At 39.4% G+C, this 20,000-nt stretch overlaps 2 protein-coding genes across 5 annotated transcripts in view; both read left to right on the top strand.

Moving 5' to 3' along the window:
- Nucleotides 1-2,806: 2,806 nt before the first annotated feature.
- LOC138003237 (potassium voltage-gated channel subfamily A member 2-like) lies at nt 2,807-14,266 on the top strand. Of its 4 annotated transcripts, none has more exons than XR_011123451.1 (4): nt 2,807-2,866; nt 6,004-6,109; nt 9,970-11,704; nt 12,161-12,953. XR_011123451.1 is itself a non-coding variant. In XM_068849195.1 (4 exons), exon 3 carries the CDS (start codon nt 9,995-9,997, stop codon nt 11,453-11,455), a length of 1,461 nt encoding a protein of 486 aa, XP_068705296.1. In that variant the 5' UTR covers nt 2,807-2,866; nt 6,004-6,109; nt 9,970-9,994; the 3' UTR covers nt 11,456-11,481; nt 13,936-14,266. The 4 variants fall into 4 exon arrangements, 3 of the variants coding, with proteins under 3 accessions (XP_068705296.1, XP_068705294.1, XP_068705295.1); XM_068849195.1 differs by lacking the exon at nt 12,161-12,953 and adding an exon at nt 13,936-14,266 and having other exon boundaries at nt 9,970-11,481; XM_068849193.1 differs by having other exon boundaries at nt 9,970-12,953.
- Nucleotides 14,267-18,029: 3,763 nt separating this feature from the next.
- The window catches only part of LOC138004446 (uncharacterized), a 14,851-nt gene continuing 12,880 nt past the window's right edge, over nt 18,030-20,000 (top strand). The window contains exons 1-2 of the mRNA XM_068850959.1: nt 18,030-18,194; nt 19,681-19,784. Of these exons, the coding sequence (XP_068707060.1) occupies nt 18,128-18,194; nt 19,681-19,784 (171 nt within the window). The 5' untranslated portion in view covers nt 18,030-18,127. The remainder of the gene's footprint in view (nt 18,195-19,680; nt 19,785-20,000) is intronic.

The raw sequence follows: 20,000 nt of genomic DNA, 5'->3' as shown, positions 1-20,000 counted from the left end.
CAGGTCACGTTTGCTTAAATCGAACTCATGTTATGATTGCGTGGACCTCTCAGGTCGCGCGTCCAGTCGTGATCCCCAACAGGCTGCCAATTTTTACCCAGGGGTCTCTGCAGAATCTTTTCGTCGGCAATGATGCAAAAATGATTGTGGAGTTTGATATTTAAAACCTCTCCGTTCTTAAGATGCAGAGGAAAATTGTGACGTCCGAGGAAAGCCCGAGAACGAGTGTATGGAGATGAGTTGTATTTTTATGGCTTTGTTGTTAAATAACACGAAGTCCAATCTTGATCAATATAGTTGTATCTTTATCTCACTATCTCGTTACCTCATTAGATACGGATTAAATAAGAAAGCTAAAGCAAGTGCTTTAGTAAGGATTGCACAGTTGGTTGGTGCGCGGCCTTCTTTGCGAGAGGCAACTACTACAAACAAATTGACGGTGTTGCAATGTTAACCAAAATGATGAATTCGTAAGTTACATCGAAACCATTTTTTCTCTCCCAGTACACTGGACCAAAAACTGATCTCTACACTGAAACGGTCACGTCGATGACCGCGTTGGTGCTACGTCAACAAACAGAGAGGAACTTAACCCATTTATTTCTTCAGTCAGTTCTTTCCTCCCAGCTTTAAACTTCCGAAAATTCATTATCTTTCCTTTCAGTCAACGACTTTGCCGACGATGAATTCAAGGAATTCTCACGGAGTCCTTTGTAAAGAACACGAGTAAATACACCTTATTCCAAAATGGCCGCTGATTTATGCGGATACAAATTGGCCCTTGTTGCCTCGTCCAAGATAAAATATTCTTTTGAATTTTAAGCTTAAGAACGAGGCATCAAGAGATTATTTAAATAAAAACAAAAGAACATTTAAATGACGGCCATTTTGGAATAAGGTGTATAGGCCCAATTCAGGCTAAGTCAAAGTTGTACCCAGTTCAAATCTCCCGGGATTAAGATTCTTTGTGTATTGTATTTGAATGATAATGTAGCATTCATATTTAAATGATATGGAAATACCTGAAAACAAAACGTTTTATTCCCAAAGGATTTGAATTGTGTACAACTTTGAGTTAGCCGATTAGGTCTATGCCGTGCCCAAGTGATAGATCGAGATATGGCTCTACAAACTTCGCGAGGGAAAAGAACGAGTGAATTTCACTCTCATAAAACCTAGCAGTTCAAAACATCATTCTTAAAACTTCAAATTTCTCCTCAATGATCCAGTTAAGGTTTTACAAATGAGAGCTTTCTATATGTAACAAAATTCAGACATCAGAACTGAAATAAGTAAAGCTTACGCGTAACCACACAAGGAGCTTAAGCACGCGCGTTTTTGAGACGCGCACGGCAACCGGAAGAGAACATTTCGCGCGCCAGGACAGTAGTGTCTCCCAGATCTTTATACTAATCATCTCTAATAGAGTAAAGATACTTGATAATGTAAATGTGGTTGTGTGAAGAGAAGTTAAAAGGAAAACAGCTCACTTCCGGTTGCCGTCCGCGTCTCAAAAACGCGCGTGCTTAAGGAGGCTCGAAATAGTTTCTCCTTTTTTCAAACAAATAAACATAGTTTGTTTTTAGATACAGTTAGGGTAATCATATCAAGACAAAATTTGGCCAGGGTATTAAGTTCCCATCATAGATTTCTCACATCACATTTTCCTCTAAAATATCGTTACCATGGCAACGATATAAGGCATTTCCTTGAGCCTTAAAATCAACATATGTTGTCTTTTTTGAAAAAACGGGACGGTGAAATCTTCCCATTCAGCGTTACCAGATAATGTTAGAAATAATCTCTAAAATGTTTAAAATTCAACAAAATCTGTAGGTCAGTTTTTCAGAAAAATCAGTTTTTTTGAAATGTGTCGCTAATTTCTTTTTTCACCTACAGAATTTTTTTAAATTTGAAAGACAAACGTTTTAAATTAATCTAAGCTAACATGCAAAAAATGAAAAAAATTCACCGTCCGGAAGCAGAGATATAAGCGAGTAAAGTTGCAAAATCAGGAAAAATGAGGGGGTTACAAGATCGGCATTTACGCATGCGTCACCCGCTCATTCGAATGCACGCGCGAGTGAAGATACAGGCCAACACAAACAGATTTAAGCGACCATGAAACCGTTTGTGTACAGTTTTCGTTGTTTTCGTGAATAGGAGATGTCTATATATATTCCATATGTATAGGAATTAGAAGAAAGGTGAGCGAAACTAGCGGTATTTGTTTATTTCTGGTGATCCACTTTGAATCGTGAGCTGACGCGAGCAGCTTTTAGAATTGCGTGTGTGGCTTGCGCGCGCGCGCTCAGCTGAAAACCCTTTCGAGCCTCCTTAAGCTCCGTAATACGGAGCTTAAGCACGCGCGTTTTTGAGGTCATTAAGTGAAATTTGTTGAACACGTCTTTAAGCCTGTGTTTCTTAAACAAGCTTAACAATGTTTTTCCACCTTGGACCTCTCGAAACTTTACAACTGTTTTTTTTTTTACAAAAGAGAAGATGCCCGGCCGAGCGAAATTTTGACACTTTTTTTCAATGAATTTTCATGTTATTTCAGATGGGGAGATAAGTTAAAAGAAAAGCATTCAATATTTTCGATACGTCTGGTCGGCGAACCGACTTGAAGCGTTGATGGACAATGGAGACTCACTAGGTGACAATTATCTTATTTTTTCGCTTAGTGAATATCGTTTGCGGGACGTATGACCTCATCCAATCACAAGCGACGAAATATCCTTTTACTTAGTCGTTGCTGGTGGGAACATTAATAAAACATTCTTCCTTATTTCAAGGCAAAACAAGAGGCTGTGGAACGTTTCATTCGAAGGCCTTTTTGTTGGAGCTTATTTGACATTCCCGGAAGGTAAGAGAGTCCGTTGTGAGTAGCCTACTTTTGCTATTGTTCATATATTCACTATTATTGTAGCAATGAAGAACAGGAATTTTTGCTCAAGAAGCTATATGAATGACGACCTAGCACGTTGTTTAAAATGTAGAATTTGCTCGGTTAAACATGTTTACCAGCCACAATTCCGCTGGCAGGGGTGAGAAGTTCCAACCTGTGACACTAAACAAAAAGCTATTGAAGAATTGATGGAAAATTGAAGCAACGTTAATCTGCAACATAAGCATTCATTGCTATACTTGTGTTTCTTTTTTTTTTACATGTAAGGAAGAAGCGCTTTTATTTATAAATGAATTTGCGACATAACATGGTGCCATGAAAAATTAAATCTCAACATTTCGAAGTCAAATTTTTGCAAAGCTTTTGCTCAGTAAAACCTGTTAGTTGATTTAGAGCACCACTCTTAAGATAGCATTTCTTTTCCAGCATTTTCACCTGTGACCTGACATATTTTTATTTATTTTCGATTCAGTGCAATTTATGTTTGACTCCCGCTAAAAATTTAAATTGACCAAAAACTCCCAGGGGCAAATCCTCGCATGTTCCCCCTATTGACGGATCAGACCTTCCTGTTGATACATCAGTCTATGGTTTGATTTCAAGGACCTGCTCGCACAATATTCAAGGTTTCGAAAAAAATGTTAAACCAACAAATAGTAGTTAAAATAGAGGACACCAAGTTTATTTTGCAATCACATACCATCAACCAGGGAATTAGAATAGGGCATCGGATAGACACAATATTATTTCAAACTCAGTCTTTCCCGGCGTCCCATATCCCACAACCAGAGCACAGGTTTTTTTTCTTTTGTCTTAAAATGAAAAGGAGATCAAACAGCCTTTTTTTCTCACAAAGATTCTATTTCCCTTTCTAACCTTTTTGTCGCACAATTTGATATTACATCGATTGCGATTATATTCTGTATAAATCTCATTAAAAGAGCATAAATAATAGATTTAAGTGAAAGAATTCAAATATTAAACATGGACAAATAATGTTCTCCCTTAACTTACAATATTATTATCATTGTTACTTACGTTTAGTTCCTTGCCATACAATTAATTAGAGATGTTTTAAAAGGTTTCAAATTACAATCAAACGTTTTATTGGTTGTTGTTATAAGACAAACGATTTAATTTCACATTCAAACTGATTATGAATCTGTAAGTTTTAGTCACATGATATTTGGAGATGGTTATGAAACTCGACAGGTTTCTTTATGTTTCTGTTCGCTGTTTTGGTCCCGACCATGTGCTCAAACCACACCCTTTTTCTAAAAGACAGCCAATCAAATGTTTCGATTAATTAATAAACACTGTGCATGATCACGGTCAATTTAACATGAGGTGAGACGTCATTGTTATCGCTTTTAAAGTTTTTAGAGTTTCATAACCAGTCGAGCTGTGTGAATTACGGTCACATCCAATGAAATTTATTTTAAACTTTGTTTCTTTTTTAAATGGCAGCAACAAAGAATGGCTGCGTTTTAGAAATCCAGTTTCTTAGATTACTTCTACCTTCCACTTAGAGATGAACCGTCATTTGAGAGACTGGTGACTATATAGAAGTTAGTTCACTGTGTTCGTGAGCGCGCATACAATTTGTTCATTTCTGGCGTTTCACACCCAACTTTGAGTTGGCAGTTTATAGCTAGGCTCCACCAACTGACAGGAGAAAATTGGTACAAATTCCCTTTCTGTTCAAACTGAGACAATTGATGATAAGTTTTATTGCTCTTGTTAATTAAGATTGGCGCAAACTGAAACAACTTCCGTTTCAAACCAACGGCTTCCGTCCTCAGTTTACCAGACTCATCTGGGTTTCTCAATAAAAATATGCTAGCTTGTACGTGTTTTAGGCTCCCATCCTAAAATCCCTTTCTGCTATATCTTTTTCGGATTCAAATCTAGAATCCGTGACGCAAGAATCCACTACAACACCAATTTGTGTTTATTATCATCATCATTTTCTTCTTTGCTTACAGATTGCTCTAGAAGCCGCAGTTGGCCTTAACCCTAACGACCTGAGTGTTTGACAATACGAATGCAATACGCATATCTGACTTTTCTAGAACAATTTAAAAATAGCCTTTTTGGGGTTTATGTAACTTGCATGTAAACTTAAGATTTTAACAACACTTTTTTCAGCGCAAAATATATGCAACAAAATCTCACAAACTAGAAAATATCTCTATTAAGGATTCGCGTATTTTAGTACAAACTACATTCACTCCTTGTCTGTCGCTGACACCAGAAAGTAGTGATAAAGTATTGAAAACCTTTATTTGATATTTTGATGTTTCTGGGGAACACGACTCGGATAAATTTGACTAAGGGTAGTCGTTGCTGATTTCAGCGCCGTTTGGATCAGCCTCAGTTTTCTGCAAGAGAATTGTTGTTCTTGTAAATAATTAATTTCCGTTGAAATTAAACAATGATTTTGATTTGATTTCTTTTCCAAAAGGAAAAATTTTTACACAGAATTTACATCCAAGCCTCGGTTGACAGGCCTAGTTTTTTCCTCAATTACAGTGAATTGAGGCTGGATTGTAAGCAAGATTTTCAGTGCGCGATTTCTGCTTTATGCTTACTTGTTGATAAGACCCTTTGTCTCCTGAAGTTGTTGCGTTTCAAATTGAGTTGTAAATTATTCATCTCATTTCCTCCGAACAACTGAGTCATTCTCAAAACTGCGTCTATTAAACCTCCTTGACCTTGCTGTCGGTAAAATTAAAATGTAAGTATATCTCCCTTCCTCCGGTCGTCCAGACAGTTATTACAGCGGCGAATTTTTCTTGGTTTCCCATCATTCAGATTAGGTCATATTTGTCACAGTGGGACGTTCCGTAGAACAACCTGAACTCCGAAGGAAAAAAATAGATCTTGGTCAACCTCTGTATATTTCATTACTAGAGTGAATGGTACAATTAATATTAGCTGTCGGTGAAAGGTAAAGGGCAGGAATTTCCCGCTGTGTGACTGAAACAGTTTTTTGTGTATTTCCAACTAGATTTCGACGTCGGTAGCGTTATACTTTCTTCATTATGATAGTATGCAGTCTTAATTCTTCTCTTACCAGTTTTGTTGGTCTACAGGGGCGCTGTATGGGTTTCAAGCAAGTGTCAAGCATAAAGGACAACGGCGAGCTTGGGTACTGAAGCGATAGTAAAGTAACGACCAAAGTAGCAAGAGACTTGAAAGGTATAGATTGCCTGAATTTGTTTTGTTTAGTTTACCTATCTTTTATCTTTGTTCTATTCTTCCTAACTTTGAATCACTACGTGAATGCGCCAGGCTTTATATTTCATGCTGTTGACATATCATTCTTCAATTTTTCAGAGCAATCTACTACCAGAAGTTCTGTAAAAAGAAAACCCTATCTCGCCATTTTAAAACGAACTCTTGCCTTTCCGTTTGCACGTATTCACAATTATTATTTATGATGAATTTAAGTTTCTCTCAGAACGCAAAAGCCGCCAAGAAAGGAAATTTTAAAATCCAAAATTAATTCAGGGTTTGACATTCATAATAAACATAAAACACGATTAAACAATACTAGAGGCGCTAAAACATTGCATTCAAAAGAAAACTTACTGTTTAAATTTTAATTTAACAAATTGCTACACATGGAGTTTCATTTAAGTTTTCTCTTTAATTCCCCGATTTGTGGTTTTGCTGAAGTGTACATTCCGGTATATATTTTAATTTGATCACTGGTTTCAGTGATGGCTTCGGGGCTAGACAATCTGCGAGCCAGCGAACCATGCGAGCCATGCGAATTTCGCATTTAAGTCTAAGCACTCATTTCAAATAGCGCTGATAAACAGTTATTAATTCTAAGCGCCAATTTAAAATGGTTAGCTTTCAAGAACTGTGTGACTCATGTTGAGTCGCATGGCCCGCCATGTTGGCTCGCATGACTCGCACCCATGGCTCGCATGAATCGCAGTCATGGCTCGCTGGCTCGCACATTGTCCTAACTCGATGGATTCACTCCTTAAGATCTTATTTCATTCATCGACTCGATATGCGGAGGATATTACAAGGTGGCGAAAACGGATATGAATTTTATGTTTGAGTAGCAAGAAAAATATCTAACTCTTTCGCTGGGCTCACTTGTGAGATAATTAAATTGTTTCAGAGTTAAAGGACCTTGATTTACTTGTGAATCATAACCTCTCCTGGAATTTTAACATCAATTGCATAGTTTCCAATGCTAAAAGAATGTTGGGTTTAATCTCGCGTACATGCAAGAGTCTATTTGACATACCCACATTCAAGGCCCGGGGTGGGGGGAATCGATACCCAGTTTAAGACAAAAAATGATAAATTCGATACCTTGTTCAAGACAAAAATCCCGAAAAACATACCCTGGCTGGCCGCACGTCCCCATTAAGCGTAAGAGTATGAAGAGCATTAAGAATACCCCCCCCCCCCCCCCCGGAATTAAAGGCTCTTTATTGCCACTTCGTGAGATCTCAGCTGAAGTATAGCTCGGTTGTCTGGTTAGGCCCCGTCTACACGTATCCGGCCGGATATTTTTGAATCCGCAACGTTTTCTTTCCGGATTCAAAAACATTCACATTGAATTTGCCTGTCCACACACATTCGAAACGTATCCGGATCCACTCTAGTACTCAGGACTCCTCAAGGAAACAGAGGTAACAGAGCATGCGCCATGAAGTCTCATCTTGAAAATTGATTTCACGGTAAGGCACTGGGCTCGATCTTGTTACGTCATCCGGATTAAGAAGTATCCGAATTTGGCGTCCACACGGTTCTGGATTCGTATCGGATTCTAAAATATCCGCTCTGGAGAGCGCGTATTCAAGCGAATTCGCTGGATTCGTGTGGACGGAAGGCGTATCCGGAAAGAAAAAATGTCCGGAAACGTGTGGAAGGGGCCTTAATTGAACGTGTGCAGAGGAGAGCCACAAAGTTTACCTTAAAATCTGACAGTAATTACGAAACTCGTTTAAAGGCGGCAAAATACGAGATACAAAAACCCTCAACTTGGCGCGTCAACATCGTTTCGTTGCAAGTTTGGGTCGATGTTTCCCGTTTTTCACCTTCCATGATCATCTTGTCGCGTAACAAAAACATTTGTTGCGGGTTGAAGAAAAATGTTGCGAAAAGTAGAGCGCGGGTCTACTCTGAGCAACAAATTTTGGCTTTGTTGCTCGTTTTTCATCAGGCTCACAACTTGTCGCGCAACAAATGTGCTCGTGTACTAGCAAATCAACCAATCAGCGCGCTGCATTTCTTCAAACCGCAACAAATGTTTTTGTTGCGGTTCAAGTTGGATCATGCAAGGTGAAAAACGCGAAACATCGACCAAAACTTGCAACGAAACAATGTTGCGTGACAAGTTGAGGGTTTTTGTATCTCGTATTTCGCCGCCTTAAAAGGAGCTTAATCTTATAGCCGATGCTACTTTCTTATATAAAGTTTTAAATCGTTAACTTAATGTATATTTTGGTAGTTATCGAAATTTTAATTGTTCAGAAGATAGTTATACCTTTCGGAGTCTTCACTGCTTGAAACTGAAGAAAAATTTTGCTAGGACCACCTGTTTTAAAAATTCATATTTCAACAGAATTGTGGATAGCTGGAATTGTCTACCGCGTGAAGTTCGCTTTAGTCACAATTTGCACTCATTTAGGCGTGGTGTTGCAGGGTATCTGGGCCGGATGGGTGATTTTTAGTCAGTTGATGGAATTGCCGGGTCTATTTTTATCAAACTGCGCCTGACGGTTTTGCGTTTTTAATTGTATATAGGACATAGTATCTATGTTAATATAATATTTTTATGTAAATAGTATCTACGGTTTTGCACCTTGTATGGGGTCGTTGGCTCTTTTGGGCAACTCCAATGGCTCGCTTTTTACTTTTCAATATTATTATGATTATTATTGTTCTTATTTATCTTGTTATTTATTTAAATAAATAAATAAAATGAAATAAAAAGAGCAAAGCTGATATAACATTGAACACGGGCATCGGAAGACGATTTGAGATCTAGAATTTTGGGAACATTCGTTGTAAAATTTCTTGCTTGACTGCCTGTCCTAGGATTTTCGAACATCTAAAAAATGGTAAAACTGCCCATTTTTAACGGATTTTCACCGTAAAAAGGTCACCTAAAATTTTCGGGAGCCTTTTTTCTGGCTGAAAATTTTCGAAAAGGTAACTTTTGATCCCTCGGAAATCCGAACGGATGAAATATTTTTAGGGGATAAAAATATGCTTATATCTACCGTTTAAATACCAAAATACGTTTAAAATGCTATGTTTAAGTGGTTTTGAACTATATTCTCGTTGGGTGCACTTGCTGAAGGAATATTCCGATAAAAAGCCAATATTTCAGTCGAAAGGCACTGCCTTTCTTCATCAGGGTTTTACAAACAATGACGACTGTTAACAAAGACGTTTCAGTTTGAATAAGGGTAAGGCGTGTGATGTATTATTTTGTTATTTTTATTATTTTTATTTATTTATAAGCTTCGCCAAAAGGCAGGGTAGCCTCAACAGAGCGCGAGCTCCAAATCAGAGGCCCCAAATGTAGATGTATGATACAACACTAAAGATAAGAATTTTAACGAACTTAACGGATACGTATATGATATGTATGATACCACACTAAAGATAAGGATTTTACCGCACTTAACCGATAGGGTACAATAATAATAATAGTAATGATAACTGAAATTATGTAACGATAAAGCAATATAAAGGTGGATTACATTTCATATTTCTTACTTAGACCGTAAGATTCAAGGGTGTTAGTTATGCCTATGAGATATGCTTCTCTTGCTCTGCGTACACTATCACGATTGGGATGAATGAGCTCGACTGGAACAAGTGCAGTGTCTTTGCGGGTGTGATCATTAATAACGGTCCTCACTAATAATCAAGCACCGGGTTGGCTATAACCAGTCTCTTATCCATAGTTCATAGTATGATAAAATGAGGAAGCCCTACAGAAGTTAAACTTCGACACATTTGACTTTTGACTTGAAGTGATTAATTTCAGAATTCTCCACTCTATTACTTTTTTACAGAAATCTTGTGACTTAACAAGGTACTATGCATGCAATATCAGCTGTTGCTGCCCCGCGAATTAATGATGGATACGACATATCGGACCGCTATATCTACAGAGCGGATAGCCTTGATCAACGCCCGCACACGTTTACTGCTGCAGACGCTGGAATCAGAATTCGTATCAATGTCAGGGGTTTGATTTTCGAGACATACGAACAGACACTGGCCCAATACCCAGAGACACTGCTCGGCTCACCCAGTAAACGAGTAGAATACTACAACCCTTTAAGTAAAGAATACTTTTTTGATCGGGACAAATCGGTGTTTGATTCTATTCTGTTCTTCTACCAATCGTGTGGGATATTGTCTTGTCCGGAGCACATCCCGCGGGAAGATTTCCTGGAAGAGATCAAGTTTTTCCAGTTACACGAGGTTGATAAAAGATACAAACAAGAAATCGAACCAGAGGAAACATTAGCTGCACCGCCAGTTGAGATGCCAGCACATCCAATAAGACGAAAGATCTGGCAGCTTTTCGAATATCCTGATTCATCTATTTACGCTGATTTGTTGGCGAAATTTTCTTTATTTGTCATAATTATGTCTACAATTACGTTTTGCATCGAGACTTTGCCTTCCTTTAGTCGAAAAACGATATGCTGGAGCTTGAATGCAAAGACTGTGAATGAATCTAGGCTTCACAACGCATCGAATTTACTTGTCAACAGCTCACATCCAGCTGTTTCTGTGGAAACTCACTGCTACATCAAAGAACGCGGAAGTTACTGGCAAAGCATAGAGACAGCTTACGTTGTGTGGTTCACTTTTGAATACGTTATAAGGGCTATTTGCGCTCCTCGAAGAATCAAGTTTCTAACGTCAGCCCTTGGTATTGTTGATTTTTTAGCGATTTTACCGTTTTATATTACCGTCTTGGTTCAAGATGATGGAACATCGTTTATGTCATTTCCGGTTCTACGGATAATTCGATTGGTGCGTGTATTACGGGTTTTGAAACTTTCTCGTTACAGCAAAGGCTTGAAAGTGCTTGCTAAGACGCTTTCAATAAGTGGGAAAGACCTGCCATCATTACTGGCTGTTTTAATTATCAATGTGGTTCTGTTTTCGAGCGTCATATATTACATAGAAAACGACATCCAGAACAATGATTTTGACAGTATCCCTGATGCCTTTTGGTGGGCAATCGTTACTATGACCGCAGTTGGTTATGGGGACAAAGTGCCGAAGGGTGCATTGGGTAAATTTATCGGAGCTATCTGTGCAATCTCGGGAATTGTGGTGCTATTTTGCTTTCCGACGCCAGTTCTTCTTTCGCATTTTGAAGAAATGTACCAAAAGAAGAGTGATCCTGGGGAAAAATCGAAAGAGAAAGAGGATAAACAACAGAAGGAGCGTGAACACTGTGGCGACGAATCAATTGAGAAAAAACAGACAGAGGTGCATGTGACGGGGAAAAGGGAACGCATTGAGATTTACATTTGACTTCGGAGAACGAGATCGCATGCCATGTATGCAGTCGCTTTCTTTTCTAAAGCCTGGATTTCACTAGCGCCGACGCAAGCCAAGCGCAAGGACAAGCGAAAGCAAAGGAGTGATTATTTCACCGTAAAAACGGGGGTTGACGCAAGTACAAGCACAAGGATCCTTTTCCTTTTGCTTGCGCTTCATGCTTGCGTTCGCTTTGCGTCGTGTGAAAACGAAACACTACATAAGCAGAAGGAACTTTATTGCGTCTGGCTAATAGACCTTATTCACGATAGCCGCCATATTGGTTTTCAAATTGTCATGCAAATTAGCCATGTGTTATGCTGGGCGGCAAACATTCGAAAAAAGGCAAATTGCGGAAAATCGGCTCGTCGAAATATTGAAATAACATTGCTAAAAGTACATTTTAGAATTTAGAATCAAGTACCTTTTATAATAATTTTATATCTTTTGATTGCCTTTGACATTTTGACTTAGTACTTCGTTATCTGCTCATTTTTCTCTAAAAAACATCGAAGTAACTTGTGTAATCATTCTATTTTACTACTTAGGGGATAAACATTCAATTAACGTAAAACAAATCATCTGTGTGGCTAAGATGTTCGTTATAACCTCTCGAACTTGTGTTGTTTGCCCCCTCGCAAGTGTGAAGCTAACTTGCATGATAATAGTAAATCCAACATGGCGGCCATCGTGAATAAGGTCTATTGCAGCACTCGTTCCAAATCCCCCGCGTCTGAGCATTTGAACAAAATGGCGGATGCTGTGGTGATTTTGACGCTTGTGTTGACATTCGTTTTTACCAGCATAAACTACTTATGCTTCCACTTGCGTCGCTAGTGAAAACCATGCAAGCTTAACGTATTAAGAATTGGCAAGAGTGCATCACCCAAGAGTAAGATTTACCCAAATTGGCCTTGTCCCCGTCAGCGCCAGAAAAGTATCTATTTTTGAACCAAGTAAACATTATACGAAATCGGCTAACTCTTTTCAAACCCTTTGGGAATAAAACGTTTTGTTCCAGGTATTTCCATATCATTTGGGAAATGTGAATGCTACGTTATAATGCAAATACAATACACAAACAATCTTTACCCCGGGAGATATGAATTCGGCACAGCATTTGGTCTACTGGTTATTTTTCAGCAAAACTTGGTTTAAAAAGAGACACTTTTCTCACGCTGATGGGGACAAACCTGCTAGCAGATTCTTACTCTTGGGTAATGAACTCTTGGTATTGGTATCGTTTTTCATTGCCTACTAGATTAAAGATTGGCTTACAAATCTCGCGCCAAGTTTTCTGCTAATTAGAAGTAGAAGAAAAAACAATTGTGACTTGCTCGCAGTCGTTTCAATACTTAACGCCGCCGGTTGCACCTCGGGATTTGCATTTGCGCTTCGATGGCTGCGCAGGTTTACCCAAGCGTGAAACGATTGACTGCTCATTTGTAATAAACCTCCAAACATTGAATATAAACGAGAGCTGAAAAAAAAGAATACGAGAAGATTAAAGTGTCATTTATTAGAACAACGTTTTGGAAAGAAAAACGTCATACACTCATCAGGAAAGGGCCATTCTCAATTCCACTTAATTAAAGTGGTACTATGATCAAAACATCAAATGTCTTTTTTATTTGGATTTCGAAACTATGTTAACCAAATACCAAGACACCACGTTTTAAGCCTCAATTTGAAAGAGACACCTGTTTATTTTAACTGGAATTTCCCTATTTAATTCTCCTCCATTACTAACTTCAAAATCTTGAGAGAGATGGATCGAGGAGAAAATGAAGTCAAAGCGGACCCACTAGTTTACGAATACAATGCGTTTGTACGCGACTCAATGCATACATAATAAACTGCGTTTACACGATGAAATTTTAAGCTATTGTGTGAATGACGTCACATTTCCCTCGATCCAACCCTATGAGGTCCAGGCGGTCAGTTTTGAACTTGAGTAATAGCGGACGTGTGTAGTCCAAAACTTACACTAAAAGTAAACAGCCTTTGGATAAAAACTTAAAGCTCAAAATTTTGCCAGGCAGGTGTTAAGCAAACACACTTTCAAAATCTGAAGAAAAAAAAATGAAGTTACATTTTCATCATAGTACCACTTTTGTTGTCAAAGAGATGGTTGGTAAGTTTATTCCGTTCTAAGTTATATTGACTCTAGAATGAATCAACCTTTCTCAATAATTAGATCACAAGGGTCAGACTATTTTCTTGCTCCCTTAAACTTTAAAATATCTTTTGGACAAAAGTGCGCTTCTGGTAAAATTTTATTTCCTAAAAAATTCCAAGTTGAGTTGAATCAGCATTAGCGGAGGAGACCTTCACGGTACTTAAAAGAAATTCAACTCATTACTTAAATTTGCACAGGGTAAGTTTACTGTTTCCCCAGTTACTGATTTTGCTTAAGATATTCACACGGAAGCCTTCAAATGCTTATTACTGTTTTTTTCTATTTGCTCCTTTAGGTTTCCTGACTTAGTTAAGATAACTAATCATCGATGTTGGACTGAAACTTGAGTTAATGCCAAGGGTCATGTGGAAGCCAGACACAAAACTGTCAAAAAGTTTCAAAAATTTCATTTCCGATGGTAAGCTGCTATAAAATCCCTGCGTGTGAGGCCCTCAAGAAAGCATGATTGCATCATTTAGTGAGAGGAGGAAAACGCTCGAGGCGAGCTCGAGTCTCCTCGCATGAACACCGACTTCTACTTCGGAGGCCTTTTTCGCAGGCTGACTGGATAACCTACAAGCGATAGTTTGTGACACTGGTTCTCCATTCCTGGAGTATGATGGTTGAATTTGTTTTTGGAAGTCTTTGACTTAGCAATAAAGGTGAAATAATTACTGACGTGTCGAGCGAAAGCCCCATCGTCAGAGCGAATTTAGCAATTGTCGGTCCTTGATTGTTTATCTAGAAGATGGACGAGCTTAGTTCGTGACAGACTTAACTGATTAGAGGGTAATGTGAAGTGCTGAGTATCTACCCCATATGAACCATGTGAGCGTTAGCCCTACTGACGGAAATGGGCCCACACAAGGACAGAGAAAAACTCTGACCAGGGTGGGAATTGAACCAACGACCTTCGGGTTAGATAACCGCTACTCTGCCGATTGAGCTACAAGGTCATACGGGAGCAGGCCGTGGTAGATACTTAGCACTTCACATTACACTCTAATCAGTTAAGTCTGTTCAAATATAAGTGCTACACGGCCAATGTTTGCAAAAACGCAATCTTCCTTGTACTTGTACATGTTCAATGCCGTGACTTTAACTTCGTCAGTTCCCACGGCCTGCTCCCTTCTGACCTTGTAGCTTAGTCGGTAGAGCAGCGGTGATCTAACCCGAAGGTCGTGGGTTCAATTCCCACCTTGGTCAGAGTTTTTCTTCTGTCCTTGTGTGGGCCCATTTCCATCAGTAGGGCTAACGCTCACATGGTTCATATGGGGTAGATACTTAGCACTTCACATTACACTCTAATCAGTTAATTCTGTTCAAATATAAGTGCTACACGGCCAACGTTTGTAAAAACGTAACCTTCCTTGTATTCGTTCGTGACATCCTGGTAACATGGATAGACAAAAAAATAAGCTCCTTGGCGATGGAGAAAGGTCTGAGTACTAGGTAGGATTCGAACCTTCGACCTCCGAAACACCAGACGGATGCTCTACCCATAGACCATTTTGCAGATACGGCGGCCATTTTGATTTCTATTGTTTTGAAAGACATTATGGGATGCTCAGGGGGCAAATTAATATGTATTTGCCCCCTGGGCATCCCATAATAGTTATTTGAAACAATAGAAATCAAAATGGCCGCCGCATCTGCAAAAAGGTCTATTGAGCTACTAGATAACTGGTTTCTTTAGAGAGTCTTGGTATCTCTTCTTTAGTACTTCTCTGTCTCAGTGACCAGTGGACAGCTGTTGTCTTCAACAGCATGGCCTCAATGGTGGTTATCCCCTCTTGTTCGATTGAAGTCACTTCAGTGGATGTTGAGGATGGTGCGGAGGCAGCGCTGATGGAAGCGTCCAAGGAGTCGCAGGTGGTGACGATATGTGACCCACGACTCGGAGTTGTACAAGAGGGTGGCCAGAACGACGGCTCTGTACACACTAAACTTGGTGCCTTTCTTCTTCAAGTGCTTGCTGTTCCAGACCCGTTTTGTACGGTCTGCCGAAAGCGCTGTTTGCCTTTGCCAGTCTGTTGTCGATCTCCTTGTCCATCTCATGAGATGGTGCACCCCAGGTGGCTGAACTGATGTGAGGCAGGTGGTTTACTTCCCGTGGTGCTGGCTGGTGGACAACTTCAGAATTCTTCAGGCTGACCTCGAGTCCGAAGTGCTCAACAGCCTTTGCAAAGCAGGATATAATGAGCTGCAGGGCTGTCTCCGTATGGGCAAGCTGTTGTTCAAACGATGGATGCCACTATCCGCCGGACAAGTCACCATCCAGTGGATAAACAATAGCAAAACCAATTGCGATATCCATTGGGTAGTGATTTATCTGGTGAACAGCGATTTATCGGGCGGATAGCGTTATCCACCTTTTGAACAACTGGGGCCAGATGTAGACCACGTTGCCCTTAATGAAGAGCTTAAAGGGGCAAGGTCACGCTATTTTAGGCAATTTTGTTTAATTTTGTTAATTATGAGCTCTAAACGTCAAATTGGCAGAGCAAGAGTCTTTCATTTTCAAAATCACCCGCCACATAACAACTGAGAATGACTTTCCAGCTTTGTAAATGTCATTTTAATAGAGACATGTAATTTTGAAAAACGGTGGGCCGACGTTTTTCAAATTTACCCTAATTCAATCCATTTCAATCCTCTCCAATTTTGTCCATTCATGTCCCTTCTTGGCTTCCCTGCGTTTTGTTAGAGATCTTCTATAGTTTTGAACAGTTATTTTGATATTTTAGTTAATTCTGTGACCATTCGATCAGTGCTGAAATTGCCTAAAATTGTGTGACCTAGCCCTTTAATAATCAGTTACCTGTAGCCTGTGTACAGCCGCCCGCTCTCCGTCAGTGCATGCGTAAATATTCTGGCTCTCCGATAAGTGCCATACCAATAGAAGTGCTAGTGTTTATACAGTTGCCGAGATCTCGGGTAATGCCTATTTTCTTTTGTAAAGCCACAGTTCGTTTATATGAGAAAGCGGGTTGGCCCGCTTGCCGAGATTCCGGTCTGAGCTTCCGAGATTTCTGCAAGCCGGGCATGTTAACGGTCCAGCCCGGTTTGCCGAGATGCGGAAAAGTTGTCCTGACGCGTGGGTTGCCTTGAAACGCAGCCGGATTTGCATGATCACAGGATTATTTTCGCATCTTTTGTTTTTAAATGTCATTCCGTACTTGCTAGAGCTAAAATGAACCTTAATTTAGAACTCACCAGTTACCCCCAATTTTCTTTTTGGATTTCGATAACACTTGCTAAGATCTGCTTTTCCCGCATATTCAGTAAACCGCGCAAAAATACCTTTGAATTAGGTAAATAGGCCCTGCCAACGGCAACAGCTTCTCCACGGTCAAAAGATTCCTTCCAATCCTAGCCGTAACATAGCAGATTGACAACTGTAGGTTTCCTATAAGGTAATAAAAAGTCCGAGAGAATTCCGTAGAAATACTCTCCGTAAGTGCCTTGCATCGTCAAAGTCACGCTAGGGATAACCACTCATTAATCAACAATATTTGTAAAAAGCTTTAAAATACAAAGCAATATATGGCGTTCTTTTCCAAATTGAAGCTTAATTATCTCTGAAAAATGCGTGGTTACCCCCAATTTTCTTTTTGGATTCTAAGAGCACTTGCTAAGTTCTACTTTCTCCACATAGTTTTGAGACGTGCAAAAATATCCCAGTATTAATAAGCACCACCCATAGGAAATTGGAGTATTTCGAGATGCGCAAAATGTATGCGCAATAACAATAGTAGGCACCGTCCTTAATTAGGCGGACTAGCCCTTTCAACTGGCTGAAGTGTTTATATGGACGATTCCAGCCCGTTTTACCGGGGTGAATTTCAGGAATTTCCCAGCTGGGACGACAGTACCCTTGGGAACAGATGAATTCGCCGTGAGTGTACTGTTTGGCCCATTCCTCAAAACTGAAGGAGTCTTTAATTGAAAAACAGTTTGTGGAGATAGGTTGGAGGACGCTTACAAGATTGTAGTTGTAGGTGTTCGTGGAAGAAACAATTGGACGAAAGGTACACCCAGTTTTGTGAACCTTTGGTAGACCATAAAGAACTCCATGTGTGGAACCATTGGGTAGGACCTTTTAAAAGGTGTAGTCGTCAATCATGTGATCTCTTTTTAGTTGTCGAAGGTAACAAATTAAACTTTGTTCTCTGGACTTTGTCGGGTTTTCTGTCAGTTTTTTGAATTTTGTCTCATCGGAGATCAACTGTTTCATCTTGGTCGTGTGTTCCTTTGATGTCAGTTCACTATTTACTAATGTCCCTTGGGATCAGATAGACCATTCTTCCGCGCGAAGACTGGGAACAGTACCGCACACTATCTTACGTCATCTCACGTGACTTAGCGATCATAGCTTTTAGCAGTGAAGGACTGGAGAGAACGATTCCGTTGCCTTTGAATTGCTGTACGAAGCCTCGAAGTGATTTCAAAGTTCTTAATTTTATCTAGTACAGTCTTATATATAAATGGGACGACGAAAGGGCAAAAGATTGGAAAAACACGATGCTGTGAAAGAAGAATTAATTTGCTCAGGTCAGGGTTAAAAACGTTTTTGAAATCTTGTCGCCGTGATTTAATTAACTTAGCTTACCTTCGGAATCAAACCGGAAAGTCACGGCTACACGTTGCTGACACCATGTTTAAATATGCAGAAAGGTCTTGGAAGCAACAACTTTACTGTAAGCACAAGGAACAACTCACACATGATATGTGCGATCAAACTAATTTATGAGAAGCTAACAACAATATGATTGACAGGTCAATTGCTTATTGTAACACACAACGTATGCATTAGGGTCGTTTATACGAAAGAAAATGAGCCCCGGCTTACTCTGACCGCGGCTTACACAAGACGCGAACACCCCGTATAAATGGTACAAAATCTACGTTCACGGCTTTCTCAAGCCGCGGCTTATCCTGGCCTTGGAGTTTATACTCGTATAAATAGTTCCTTTCGCGTATTATGTACGCCGCTGCCAGAGTAAGCCGCGGCTTATTTTCTCTCGTATAAACGGCCCTATTGTTATAAAACGCTTAAAATTCTGTTAACAAGTGTGAAAAACACATCCCATCGAAAGTGCGTGCTACTCGTTCAAGCATTGTAAAAATAACTTGTAGACCTACCAATTTCTCCATTTATACATGTGACAGATCGCTCCAGTGAACACAGGTACCCCAAGCTCATTATGGGAATCCCAATAAGGACCTGAGAAGATAATTTTACGACAAAATTCTCAATTAAAAAGCCTAACCTTATTGCCACTGTGGGTCACTTCCTTCCTGTGTGGTTTTCTTCCAGATTCAACGCAAGTTGAGCCATTATCAGTTCCTCGGTTGTCAACGGTTATAGTAAAATACCAAGGCTGAACACTGAATTCTCAGGAACCCACCAAATTAAGTAAAATATTCCTGGTTAATATCTTCCCACGCATTAAATCCACCATAGAATTCAAGGACAAAGGTTTTTCTTTCATTTCAATCCGTTGTCAGGAACGACAAACAAAAACATAAAAAGACTCCTTACCGAGCCATGTGGTGTTCAAAGTGAAAGAGGATCTTTTCAATCATTTTATCGATTCGTTTGGTTCACTAACAGCCACCTGGCATTCTGGCAGGGCTTCAATTGTGTGACTAGGGGATTGAAGGGAAGGAAAAACCTTTGCCCCTGAATTATACAGTGGATTTGTAGCTGTGGGAACATTTTAACCAGGAATGTTTGACTCAATTTGGTGGGCTCCTGAGAATTCAGTGTTCAGTGTTGGTATTTTACCATAACTGTTAGGCTTTTTAATTGAGAACTTTTTGTAAAATTATCTTCTCAGGTCTTTTTTTTGGGATTCCCCAACAAATCCTTATATTTTGTTGGCTTTCTACCTCACACTGACCTTAGGGTGCCTGTGAAGTGAATGCTTTGTACGTGACAAGTATAAGGATTTGTATTGGAGAACATTGTTTCTCTCTTTGTCGGTGAAATAATGAATGATCTTCAAAAAAACATTGCTTTTGTTTTGTTTTTAAGGAAGGAATATTTGTAGGCTCTGTAGACAGGAACCAAATGAAGAAGCGTTTGGAAAATTCTTTGTGGATTTAGAAACTGGATTTTCAGTTCATCAATACTGTATGGTGAGAAGTCTGGAAAACTAGTTTTAACTAGTGATGGAGTCTTTGGAGTTGCAAGAGAACTTATTGTATACTTAACAGGATATCGTGTTTCAGATTGGTTGATACCAAATACATAAATAGGTTATAGTGTGCAATACGAAAGTTTCTATGGAAACACAACGATGGAACAATTTTGTTAAATATATAATAAATTAAAAATTGTATGAACTTGCTGAT

This window comes from Montipora foliosa, chromosome 5 (genome assembly GCF_036669935.1).
Source record: "Montipora foliosa isolate CH-2021 chromosome 5, ASM3666993v2, whole genome shotgun sequence".
Lineage (NCBI taxonomy): Eukaryota > Metazoa > Cnidaria > Anthozoa > Scleractinia > Acroporidae > Montipora > Montipora foliosa.
Note: the sequence above shows the minus strand (reverse complement) of the source record. Positions and strands in the feature narration are given on the sequence as shown.

What these genes read in the sequence shown, in the direction of transcription:
- LOC138003237 (XM_068849195.1), top strand. Translation starts at nt 9,995, where the DNA reads ATGCATGCAATATCAGCTGTTGCTGCCCCGCGAATTAATGATGGATAC.